General features: G+C 49.9%; 1 protein-coding gene across 3 annotated transcripts in view; it reads right to left on the reverse strand.

Annotated features, from left to right (window-relative positions):
- LOC147684291 (membrane-associated guanylate kinase, WW and PDZ domain-containing protein 1-like) overlaps positions 1 to 13076 on the reverse strand; it is a 257214-nt gene that overhangs the window by 237993 nt on the left and 6145 nt on the right. For all 3 annotated transcript variants that reach the window (XR_015300632.1, XM_086940160.1, XM_086940161.1), the window contains exons 2-4: positions 11133 to 11508; positions 5722 to 5838; positions 1137 to 1256 (exon numbers count right to left, since the gene is read on the reverse strand). Coding sequence is in view for 2 of the 3 variants with exons in the window: in XM_086940160.1 (XP_086796286.1) it covers positions 1137 to 1256; positions 5722 to 5838; positions 11133 to 11403 (508 nt within the window). In the remaining variant the exon portion in view is untranslated. The remainder of the gene's footprint in view (positions 1 to 1136; positions 1257 to 5721; positions 5839 to 11132; positions 11509 to 13076) is intronic.

Genomic DNA, 13076 nt, shown 5'->3' on the forward strand with positions numbered 1-13076 from the left:
TAAATATTCGTACAACTATATTACTGAAAATAATATTAAAAACAACATTCCTAAAAACAATATTACTTACCTGAAAAATTGATATTCTTGATATTCAATATTGTATACCATTATATTTTTGTTCCAATATTTTTCAGTTTGAATATTTCAAATTCAATATTTTATCCAAACACCCGGAACTATAATTGGCTCTTTGTGGTTTTTGCTGCTATTTCTACTGAAAACTGTAAAGATTCATGACTCCAGATAAACTTACTGGAGTTCAGTCATTTTGGTTTCATTTTGTTTATTAAATTTTACTCTGTGTTTCTAATTTGGTTTGGGATTTTTGTTGTTTGGCGTTTTGACTTTATTATAGGGGTGGGAGAATTGGCGTGGTCGCGCTACGCAAAGCTCCGTGAAACAGTAAAAAATGCAAAGCATGCAGAGTTCCGTGAACATGCAGAATTGCTTGTTCCGCCCGTTCGCGATGCTTTTTTCCTGTTTGCGAATGCTGTTTGCGTGCTCAAGGTACCCCACAGCCTGGTACCCCTACCACCTGGTACCCCACAGCCTGGTACCCCCGCAGCCTGGTACCCCACATCCTGGTACCCCTACCACCTGGTACCCCACAGCCTGGTACCCCTCCGCCTGGTGCCCCTCCGTCTGGTACCCCACAGCCTGGTACCCCTCCGCCTGGTAACCCACAGCCTGGTACCCCACAGCCTGGTACCCCTCCGTCTGGTATCCCTCCACCTGGTACCCCACAGCCCGGTACCCCTACCACCTGGTACCCCTCCGCCTGGTACCCTACAGCCTGGTATCCCTCCGCAGGGTACCCCTCTCCTGCACCCCATGGGGAACGCCAGAGGGCAGAGTCTGCTATGTATTATACACACCAAAGAAAGGAACCCTAGTATTCTTATTACATTGCTGTCTGAGCTCCTCGGAGTTGCCCCTCAAGGTTGACCCTTTGTCCTGAATGTTTACACTCACAGTCCAGGATCTGCCAGACGGGCACCGACCCCCCATCGCCCTGAAGAGCACTGCTCCGTACCCCTGACAGACCACCTCCTTTACTGACCCCAGTGATGGACAGTGCACGAGAGAAGGGCCACTGCCCCCATGCCACCCTGGTGCCCAGTCCCACGACTCACCTTTATGGGTGCCACTCTCCAGCAGGAGCCCGGCTCGCTGCAGGGTCAGGAAGTCCTGGGTGCTGATGAACTTGTAATCCACGCCAGGACTCTCTCCCTCGTGGGGCTCTCTCGTGGTGCCTGCACGGAGACAAGGCAGGTCAGAGGGCAAAGCCAGGGGGTCATAGGGCAGAGTAGAGGCGGTCAGAGGGCACATGTGAGGGATCAGAGGGCAGAGTAAAGGGGATGGAGTACAGAGTTAAAGGGTCAGAAGGCACAGATGAGGGGTCAGAGGGCACAAGTGAGGGGTCAGAGGGCACAAGTGAGGTGCAGAAGGGCACAGGTGAGGGATTCAGAGGACACAGTAAAGGGGATAGAGGGCACAGATGAGGGGTCAGAGGGCACAAGTGAGGGGTAGAAGGGGACAGGTGAGGGATTCAGAGGACACAGTAAAGGGGATAGAGGGCACAGATGAGGGGTCAAAGGGCACATGTGAGGGGTCAGAGGGCACAAGTGAGTGGTAGAAGGGCACAGGTGAGGGATTCAGAGGACACAGTAAAGGGGATAGAGGGCACAGGTGAGGGGTCATAGGGCACAAGTGAGGGGTCAGAGGGCACAAGTGAGTGGTAGAAGGGCACAGGTGAGGGATTCAGAGGACACAGTAAAGGGGATAGAGGGCACAGGTGAGGGGTCAGAGGGCACAAGTGAGGGGTAGAAGGGCACAGGTGAGGGATTCAGAAGGCACAGTAAAGGAGTAAATGGGATAGAGGGCAAAGGTGAGGGTGCAGAGGGAACTGTAGAGGGGTCAGAGGGCACAGTAGAGGGGATAAAGGGCACAGTAAAGGGGATAGACGGCAAAGGTGATGGGTCAGAGGGCACAGTAGAGGGGTCAGAGGGCAGGAGAGGGGTCAGAGGCTCAGAAGAGGGGATAGAGGTTACAGGTGAGGGGTCAACGAGTACAGTATAGGGGTTCGGAGGGCACAGGTGAAGGGTCAGAGCCAGCAGCAGAGGGTTCACAAGGCATAGCCTGAGGGTCAGAAAGTAAGCTCAAGGGGTCACAGGGCATAGTAGAGGGAACATGGGGCGCAGTCAGGGGTCAGAAGGAATAGTCAGAGGGTCATACAACAGAGACAAGGTAGGTCAAAAGGCAAAGTCGGGGTCAGAGGGCACAGTAGAGAGGATAGAGGGCGCAGGTGAGGGGTCAGAGAGCACAGAAGAGGGGATAGAGGGCACAGGTGAGGGGTCAGATGACACAATAGAGGGGGTCAGAAGGCACAGGTTAGGGGTCAGAGCGCACGGTAAAGGGGTCAAAAGGCATTGTCGATGGTTCATACAGCACACTGAAGGGGTCAAAAGGCATAGTAAAGGGGGTGCAAGACACCGTCAAGGGTCATATGACAGAGACCTGGCAGGTAGGAAGGCAAGGTTTGGGGTCAGAGGACACAGTAGAGGGGACAGAAGGCACAGAAGAGAGGACAGAAGGCACAGTAGAGGGGCCAGAAGGCACAGTAGAGGGGCCAGAAGGCACAGTAGAGGGGACAGAAGGCACAGTAGAGGGGGCAGAAGGCACTGTAGAGGGGACAGAAGGCACAGTAGAGGGGACAGAAGGCACAGTAGAGGGGTCAGAAGACACAGTAGAGGGGACAGAAGGCACAGTAGAGGGGTCAGAAGACACAGTAGAGGGGACAGAAGGCACAGTAGAGGGGACAGAAGGCACAGTAGAGGGGACAGAAGGCACAGTAGAGGGGTCAGAAGACACAGTAGAGGGGACAGAAGGCACAGTAGAGGGGACAGAAGGCACAGTAGAGGGGACAGAAGGCACAGTAGAGGGGACGAAGGCACAGTAGAGGGGTCAGAAGGCACAGTAGAGGGGTCAGAAGACACAGTAGAGGGGACAGAAGGCACAGTAGAGGGGGTCAGAAGGCACAGTAGAGGGGGTCAGAAGGCACAGTAGAGGGGACAGAAGACACAGTAGAGGGACAGAAGGCACAGTAGAGGGGTCAGAAGACACAGTAGAGGGGACAGAAGGCACAGTAGAGGGGACAGAAGGCACAGTAGAGGGGTCAGAAGGCACAGTAGAGGGGTCAGAAGACACAGTAGAGGGGACAGAAGGCACAGTAGAGGGTACAGAAGGCAAAGTAGAGGGATCATTGGGCATAGTTGAGGGATCAGGCGGTGATTTGTGCCCAGGAGCTATGGCCATCCCAAGGCGCAATCATTTTGAGCGTGGGGAGGGGGGGAGGGGCAGAACATGGAGGGGTGTATTTCACCATGGGTAGCTTCAATCTAGAAGGGGTACAGGTCAGTCAGGCAAATGTAAGACCAGGGACTCACACCCTGCCTTACCCTTCACTCAAATGGTACCAGGATGAGGTTGTATCCTTCATTCCCCCCGACATAGCTAAGTTGTGCCAGCACAGTGCCTTAAAGCAGTGATACTCAAAGTACGGCCCGGGGGCCACATGAGGCCCTCCTAACCTTTATATGTGGCCCCCGGGGCAGCAGAAGCACTGGGCTGCCATTTACTCGACTCAGCACTAACATTAAAAAGATGTTAAATATACAACAAAAATGTGTTTAAAGGTAATTTGAAGTTAAGGAAAGGATGTAACTAGGCCCTTAACTTTAGGAACACCTTCATTTCTAAAGACAGTCCCTAGATGTACATGCTTTGCTTCCCCTACACCCTCTTTACACCCCCTGCTGGCATCAGTGCAGCCCTCAGACACACCATAGACCAAACTTTGCGGCCCCCGGGAAAATGTTTGAGAGTACCCGTGCCCTAAGCATATGAAGCTGCCACTAACAAATGTAGGGTTGACCCCGGTGGGCATGTGCTCATTGCCTGGCAAAAACCTTTCAGGCCGTAGCAGCCGCTACTTTAGCAAGATGGATGAATCGGCTGTTATCAGAAGCTGGTATCGACACTTCCATTTTTGGCAAGCGCTCGGCCCGAGGAGCTATGGCCTCAAAATCTTTCACCTCAGGCTTGAGCTGAGAGGATATTTTGAAGGCAGGGACGGGTCCTCTGAATTAACATTTAAGTACTTTTACTATAAATCGATTGTGACCGTGGCGTCAGTGGTGGTAGCACAGCTTTAAACAAGAATAATCGAAGGCTCCAGTCCTGAGATAGAATACAAAAATGTCTATCTTACGCAATAAGAATGTTCAATTCTATTAAGGACACGGAGGCAGGGATTATCGCACCCTGCTGCACTCTATTCGGCTCCTATATATAAGGAATAAGTGCATTTCTAATGTTGCTTTTTGCATTTGTATATTGGACTCCTGCCCGGTATGTGATATCTCTTTGTGTACATTAGTTGTTGAGATAGATTTTATGGCTTCTATTTTCTGATCTCACATGAAACGCACGTGAAACCGACTGATGTTCCATCAGGATTCTCGAGCAGACGTTCCTGTCCTGCATGAAGACTGATTCGTTCCTCGTCGACAGTTCCGCAGGCTCCCAGGAAGTCGCAGTTGTTTTGATCGCTTCCTTCAGAGGATTGGAGGAAACTTCTTCCTGGTTTGAACATTGTTGGACTCCAAAGGGCTGGTCTTACCCTCACAATGCAGCTCAGTTCACAAAGAAAGAGGGTACAAAATGGAGGGAGCGGTACTGGTGATTGGAGCATATGATTATGGACTGGAGGTTCATGGGATATGTAGTTTTTATTTATAGTGTTGTGATTGGCAGCTGTTTATTTTATGTAGTAAAGAGGGTGAAGCATGATTCTCACCTCCGTGCCCTTATTAGAATTGAAAATTCTTATTGCGTAAGCTAGACATGTTTTTATTCCATCACAGCCTGCGGTACCCACTCAACTTGCCCCCTCCCCATTTCCTCACATGGTACAGTCTGCAGCACGTCCACCTCTCGTCCTCATTTAATCACATGGTATGGCCTGCGGTACACCCATCTCTAGCTCCCACTCACATAGTGCAGCCTGCAGCACACCCATCTCTAGCTCCCATTTACTCGCACGGTACAACCTGCGATACACCCATCTCTAGCTCCCATTTACTCGCACGGTACAACCTGCGATACACCCATCTCTAGCTCCCATTTACTCACATGGTAAGGCCTGTGGTACACCCATCTCTTGCCCCCCCCATTTACTCACATGGTACAACCTGCGATACATCCATCTCTCGTCCTCATTTATTCACATGGTACAGGCTGCAGTACACCCATCTCTAGCCCCCATTTACCCACATGGTACGGCCTGAGGTACACCCATCTCTACCTCCCCATTTACTCACATGGTATACCCTGCGGTACATCCATCTCTGGCCCCCCATTTATCCACATGGTATGTCCCACAGTTACACCCTTCTCTAGCCCTTTATTTAGTCACATGGTATGGCCTGCGGTACACCCATCTCTACCTCCCCATTTACTCACATGGTACGGCTTGCAGTACACCCATCTCTAGCCGCCCCCCATTTACTCACATGGTATGGCCCACAGGTACACCCTTCTCTAGCCCCCCATATTTACTCACATGGTACCACCTGTGGTACACCCATCTCTACCTCCCCATTTACTCACATGGTACGGTCCCCAGATACATCCATCTCTAGTACCCCATTTACTCACATGGTACGGCCCGCAGGTACAGGTTCTCCCTCACGATCCTCTGCAGGTCGCTGTCCCGAGAGTCACATGAGCAACCTTTCTGTAGAAATTCACTGAGGTCTCGTGACAGGTCAGCACCTGTGAGAGTGAAGACAGAGCACCTATGACAGTGAAGACAGGCAGACTGATCACCTGTGAGAGTGAAGACAGACTAAGCACCTGTGAGAATGAAGACAGACTGAGCACCTGTGAGAGTGAGGATAGACAGACTGAGCACCTGTGAGAGTGAAGACAGACTGAGCACCTGTGAGAGTGAAGACAGACTAAGCACCTGTGAGAGTGAAGACAGACTGAGCACCTGTGAGAGTGAAGACAGACTAAGCACCTGTGAGAGTGAAGACAGACTGAGCACCTGTGAGAGTGAAGATAGACAGACTGAGCACCTGTGAGAGTGAAGACAGACTGAGCACCTGTGAGAGTGAAGACAGACTGAGCACCTGTGAGAGTGAAGATAGACAGACTGAGCACCTGTGAGAGTGAAGACAGACTGAGCACCTGTGAGAGTGAAGATAGACAGACTGAGCACCTGTGAGAGTGAAGACAGACTAAGCACCTGTGAGAGCGAAGACAGACTGAGCACCTGTGAGAGTGAAGACAGACTAAGCACCTGTGAGAGTGAAGACAGACTGAGCACCTGTGAGAGTGAAGATAGACAGACTGAGCACCTGTGAGAGTGAAGACAGACTGAGCACCTGTGAGAGTGAAGATAGACAGACTGAGCACCTGTGAGAGTGAAGACAGACTGAGCACCAGTGAGAGTGACGATAGACAGACTGAGCACACGTGAGAGTGCAGCTGAGGCTGAGGGTACACCTTTGGACATCGCAGAGGTCTGAGGGGTGTGAAGACGAAGTGGCTTTGGGTGTTGTGGGTGATGGCCCGCACCACCGACAATCGGTAAGATATATACCCTGCCTCAGGTGGGGTGCTCACTCCAGCAATGGCTTGAATGTGACTATTTGGGGCATTCTCACCCACGAAATGTAACTGTATTAGATTAGATATGGGTCCATTACTTACTTGCACAATGCCGCTAGAGCCTTCTTTTTGTAATTGATGTCACTGGGATGGATGCACGGGGCCTCAACTATTGAAGGGGCTCGGACATGCTTCACTGCAGCAATTCCTCACTTTAGCCCCTTTTTAGGTCTTGCCTAGGCAGCGCTTGTGCTGTCTCTGCGAGACATGCTGTATTCAGGATATGAGCAGAAAGATTCGTCCACTTCCCTCCCATCTTTTTAATTGACTCCTGTCCCCTGTAAATGGTGGCTTTTCATTGGTCAATAGGCTTAATAGTTCCTCCTTAGTACCGCCTTGTCTCTTCTTGTAACCTTCCATGAGGGCACCCCCGTTACATGTGTTGTTATTCCCTAGGTCTTAATTACAGCCTCAAGTGACTATGTTCTTGTAAGAATTTAGGCAGGGCACACACTTGGTCCTTAGATAGGTTTGCAGTGGTTACTTCACTCACAAGAACATCTCACATTTATATGAGATCGTCTGTAAATTTCCCTTTATCAACTCCACACAGAGTAGAACCTAATCCGGAATTAATATAATATTTCTTTTGTCACATTTCAAAGCTACTAATTTTATATATGGACTAGCTAGTTGAATGTACTTGTGGTACTGTCTTGCATGCAATGCATTATGGGTAGTGAGGATTTACCATATCTACAAGTGCAGAACCATAAGTGCCCAAAAGATGTTCCCTGGGACTCCTTTTGGCCACATATGGTACTGCACCCAGTAACATGTCTAGATTGTCATTTATAATCCCAATAACTCCAACTTCAACGAATGCCAGACCGATTGCATTTCCAATGCAACCGGTCTTGAATGTGTTAAAGTTAGAGCTGTTGGTTTTGAAAATGACAATGCTTTTTACATTTGCTTTTTTATACCATTGGGGATAGTGCAAAGTAAACATAAAAATGTTATTGCAAATAATAACAAAACTAAACGTTCTGCCTATTTTTTAATTGGCTCCGGTCCTTTGTTAATGGTGGCTTTTCAGAACAGCAGCTATGTCCTTTGTAAGGCTGGCAGTGGTTACTTTACTCACTAGCACACCTCACATTTATATGAGACCTATTAATTTCTTTTCATCAGCTTCACACAAAGTAGAACATAATCCAGAATTAATATAATAATTCTTTTGCCACATTTCAAATCTACTAATTTTATATATGGACATAACTGTTTGAATGTACCCTTAGTACTGTCTTCCATACAATGCAATATGGGTGGGGTGGATTTATCATACCTTCTACAGGGTGCAGTACCATAAGTGCCCAAAAGAGGTCCCCTGGGACCACTTTTGGCCACATATGGTTCTGCACCTTGCAACATGGCTAGGTAAAACTTGCATTTGCAATGCAATAGGTCTCACATTTTCTCGAGTTTGAGCTTTTGGCATTGTAAATGACAATGCCTTTTATTTATGTTTTGCTTCTTAAGACATGAATAAAAGGCATTGTCACTTACAGCACCAATAGCTTAAACTCATGTGAATGCAAGACCTATTGCATTGCAAATGCTTGTTTCTTTCTTATGATTAGTTTATCATTGTTTTCAGTGTTTGTTATTGTTGACCAATTGGTCAGTTGTTTATATTGATTACCTGTTGAGCACACACGCTTGTAGCCTGGGAGGGTGGGACACTGGGACACAGGAGGGGGACAGCGACTGGGGGGGGGGTGGGGGTGGGGGGGGGATTTCTCCCTTCAAGTTACTGATTCCTTAGAATTCTTTCTTTTCATGCGGTAACATCCATGACAGGTCCCGCTAGACTCCAACATTCGAGTGGCAAGGTGGTGTCGCCAGGGGTACTGTCCTAGTTCAGAACTTCAGACACAGTGTCTTATGTCGTTTATTGCTGCGATACATTTTAACACCTTTACTGCTAAGGCAATATTTTACTGCTCATTTAATTTCCATTGAAATCAATGAAAAGTGCATGACGAGTTACCCTTGTCATTAGCAGCCAAGAGGTTAAGGAAATGTGGGGGATGGGTGGGATTGGCGGGCGGGGTGGAGGGTGCCCGAGGGGGGAGAGTGAATACGTGCCGAGTTGATGTGTAATGGTTGAAGCAATACGAATGCAGTCTTGGAATGTACGGGGGCTCACTTCCTTTGCTAAGCTGTACCGGACACACACCTACCGGAGAGGGTTGAGGGTTAGTATTGCCTTCCTTCAGGAGATGCACCTCATGGAGGCGGAAGCCCTTGGTAAAAAATGGCGAGGGCAACTTTATCCGCTACCGATTTGTCATATGCTAGAGGCGTGTCCATTTGGGTGGCACCGGGAGTCCCCTTCCAGTTGAAGGGATAATTGCGGATGCTGAAGGGCGTTATATGCTGTCACATGGTTTCCTAGATGGTCTTGAGGTGTGTCTGATGAATGTATATGCACCGAATGTTGATGATGGTGTATTGTTTAGTGCTTTGGGGGATGTTCTACTACCTTACGTGTGTTTGATGACCTACTTGGAACCCACTGCGACACGGAGCTGGACCGAGGAGGGTTATGCACCGGCTGCTGCTGGTTGATGTGTGGCGGGAGCTTCACCCCACTGCGCAGGAATATTCCTGTCACTCTCCAACACGTGGCACTCGCAGTAGACTGGATAGACTCCTTATTGCTGGTGAGGGAGTTCTAGACATCGTGAACGTCTCTTCTCAGATGCTGTTCCTTTCTGGCCGTGCTCCCTTACTCTTGGAGTGTGGGGGTAGCGCACTGCTGTACCTTTGTGGTGACTCAGGCCTCAGTCGCTAGGAGATCCTGGTTATGCCATGGATATGCGGGAAGTACTGGGAAGTTTCTTTGAGACCAACTAAGCTATAGCGAGCACGCGCGGGATCGAATGGGAGGCGCTGAAGGTAGTCATTAGAGGAGCGAGCATGGGAAAAACATATCACATCAGGAAAAAGTTGGAGCCGGAACTGGGAGAGAAGGAATTACAGCTTCCTGGACTGCAGCGATGAGTGCAGGGATGTGAGGGGGATGAGGTAACACTGACACAGGCACACAGAGCTGTGGTGGTGATCTGGGATAGACTCGACTGCCACGTCCGCAAGGGCTATCGCCAACGACTAGATAGAGAAGGAGATAGATCGGGCGCATGCTCACACGGTTGCTTAAGAGGGAGCGCCGTCCTCCAATAACTTTTCTCAGAGCACCTGATGGTGTGATGGTCATGGGCCAGTCGGCCATGATACGGCTGTTGGTTCGCACATGAACCTCAGGCGATTATCTTGTGTGATGCATGAAAGACGGGCTTCTGCCTTTGCAGCCGCCTTGGTATCGCTGGATATAGAAAAGGCCTTTGATACCCTGGCATGGCCATACTTGTGGGAAGTCCTAGCCGTATGGGTTTGGGTACTGAATATGTGTCGTGATGGGAGCCTGTATGAAGAGACACTGACGGGAGCCTGTACGAAGTAACACTGACGGGAGCCTGTACGAAGTGACACTGACGGGAGCCTGTATGAAGTTACACTGACGGGAGCCTGTATTAAGTGACACTGACGGGAGCCTGTATGGAATGACACTGACGGGAGCCTGTACGAAGTGACACTGACGGGAGCCTGTACGAAGTGACACTGACGGGAGCCTGTATGAAGTGACACTGACGGGAGCCTGTATGAAGTGACACTGACGGGAGCCTGTATGAAGTGACACTGATGGGAGCCTGTATGAAGTGACACTGACAGGAGCCTGTATGAAGTGACACTGATGGGAGCCTGTATGAAGTGACAATGACAGGGGCCTGTATGAAGTGACACTGACGGGAGCCTGTATGGTGTGACACTGACAGGAGCCTGTATGAAGTGACACTGACGGGAGCCTGTATGGTGTGACACTGACAAGAGCCTGTATGAAATGACACTGACGGAGCCTGTATGAAGTGACACTGACGGGAGCCTGTATGGTGTGACACTGACAAGAGCCTGTATGAAATGACACTGACGGAGCCTGTATGAAGTGACACTGACGGGAGCCTATAATAAATGACACTGACGGGAGTCTGTATGGAGTGACCAGTGCAGTACAGGCCGGAGATACAGGGTGTGACTCCTACCACTATAGTAGACCTGGCTTGGCAGTTCGGGCTGGACTGTTCCCATGAGGCACAGGGTCAAGGCTGATTTGCATATGGCCATGTCTGAACTGGAGTGGTGGAGTGAGCTAAAGAACGATGATGGATTCAACCCAGATCTGTGTCTTGGGGTGAGTGCTTGGAAAGTTTCAGTGCTCCGTCCAGGGGTTTGATGCAGACCAGTATAGCACTGGCCGCTTGTATAGGGTGTTGCACGCACCTGTATGGTACAGGTTACAGTGCACAGGGGGCTTCTCCATGAAGACTTACCTGGTGCAACGGTGCGAAGCCTGACGGGGTCTGTGCAGCTCCGCAGGACGCCCCGTGTGTCACCCAGCGTCAGCCCAAACACCGGGGCACCATTCACCTCCAGCAGCAGGTCCCCCTTGTGCACTGCCCCGTGCAGCTGAGGTCCGCCGGGCACGGTGGCCAGGTAGGGAAACTGGCCCCGGTCAGCTCCACCACCAAGGGTCACCCCCAGCTCTCCGGCTGGACCTCGTGCGAGCCGGCTCTCCCGCACGCGCTTCCACCAAGGTGTCATGGGAGATGGTGGTGTCAGGGGCGGTCCTTTGGCATGGCGCCCCAGGGGGTGGTCTGGAAACAAGCACAGCAGCAAGCTTGGTGCAACATCACTGGCTCCGGGTACCTGCAAGAGATCAAGAGTGTCAATGAGAGCAAGGTGAGGCAATGTCTGCCGTGCTCTTGTGCAAAGGTAACCATTGGTGCAAAAGTAGCCACTAGTGGAAAGGTAACCGCTACTGAAAAGGTAAACGCTGGTGCAAAGATAACCACTGGTGCAAAGGTAACCGCTGGTGCAATGATAACCACTGATGCAAAGGTAAGCACTGGTGCAAAGGTAAGCACTGGTGAAAAGGTAACCACTACTGAAAAGGTAAGCACTGGTGGAAATGTAAGCACTAGTGCAAAGGTAACCACTCATGCAGATATAACCACTGGTGCAAAGGTAACCACAGATGCACAGGTAACCACTGATGCAAAGGTAAGCACTGGTGCAAAGGCAAGCACTGGTGAAAAGGTAACCACTACTGAAAAGGTAAGCACTGGTGGAAATGTAAGCACTAGTGCAAAGGTAACCACTCATGCAGATATAACCACTGGTGCAAAGATAACCACTGGTGCAAAGATAATCGCTAGTGCAAAGGTAACTACTGGTGCAAAAGTAACCACTGGTGCAGAGGTAACCACTAGTGCAAGGTTACCACTGGTGAAAAGGTAACCACTGGTGAAAAGGTAATCACTAGTGCAAAGGTAACCACTGATGCAAAGGTAACCCCTGGTGCGAATGTAACCACTAGTGTAAAGGGAACCACAGATGCACACGTAACCACTGACGCAGACTTAACTACTGGTGCAAATGTAAGCACTGGTGCAAATGTAACCACTGGTGCAAAGGTAACCACTAATGCAAAGATAACCACTGGTGCAAGGGTAATCACTGATGCACAGGTAACCACTGGTGCAAAGGTAACCACTGATGCACAGGTAACCACTGGTGTAAAGGTACCACTGGTGCAAAGGTAAGCAATGGTGCAAACGTAAGCGCTGGCCAAAGGTAACCACTGATGCAAAGGTAACCACTGATGCACAGGTAAACACTGGTGCAAAGGAAGGCACTAGTGCAAAGGTAAGCACGGGTGCAAAGGTAACCACTGATGCAAAGGTAACCACTGATGCACAGGTAATCACTGGTGCAAAGGTAAGCACTGGTGCAAAGGTAAGCACTGGTGCAAATGTAACCACTGATGCAAAGGTAAGGACTGTTGCAAAGGTAAGCACTGTTGCAAAGGTAACCACTGATGCACAGGTAACCACTGATGCACAGGTAATCACTGGTGCAAAGGTAAGCACTGGTGCAAAGGTAAGCTCTGGTGCAAAGGTAACCACTGATGCAAAGGTAAGCTCTGGTGCAAAGGTAAGCACTGGTGCAAAGGTAACCACTGATGCAAAGGTAAGCTCTGGTGCAAAGGTAAGCACTGGTGCAAAGGTAAGCACTGGTGCAAAGGTAACCACTGATGCAAAGGTAAGCTCTGGTGCAAAGGTAAGCACTGGTGCAAAGGTAAGCACTGGTGCAAAGGTAACCACTGATGCAAAGGAAACCTCTGATGCAAAGGAAACCACTGGTGCAAAGGTAACAACTGATGCACAGGTAAGCACTGGTGCAAAGGTAAGCACTGGTGCAAAGGTAAGCACTGG

This window comes from Lissotriton vulgaris, chromosome 10 (genome assembly GCF_964263255.1).
Source record: "Lissotriton vulgaris chromosome 10, aLisVul1.2, whole genome shotgun sequence".
NCBI lineage: Eukaryota > Metazoa > Chordata > Amphibia > Caudata > Salamandridae > Lissotriton > Lissotriton vulgaris.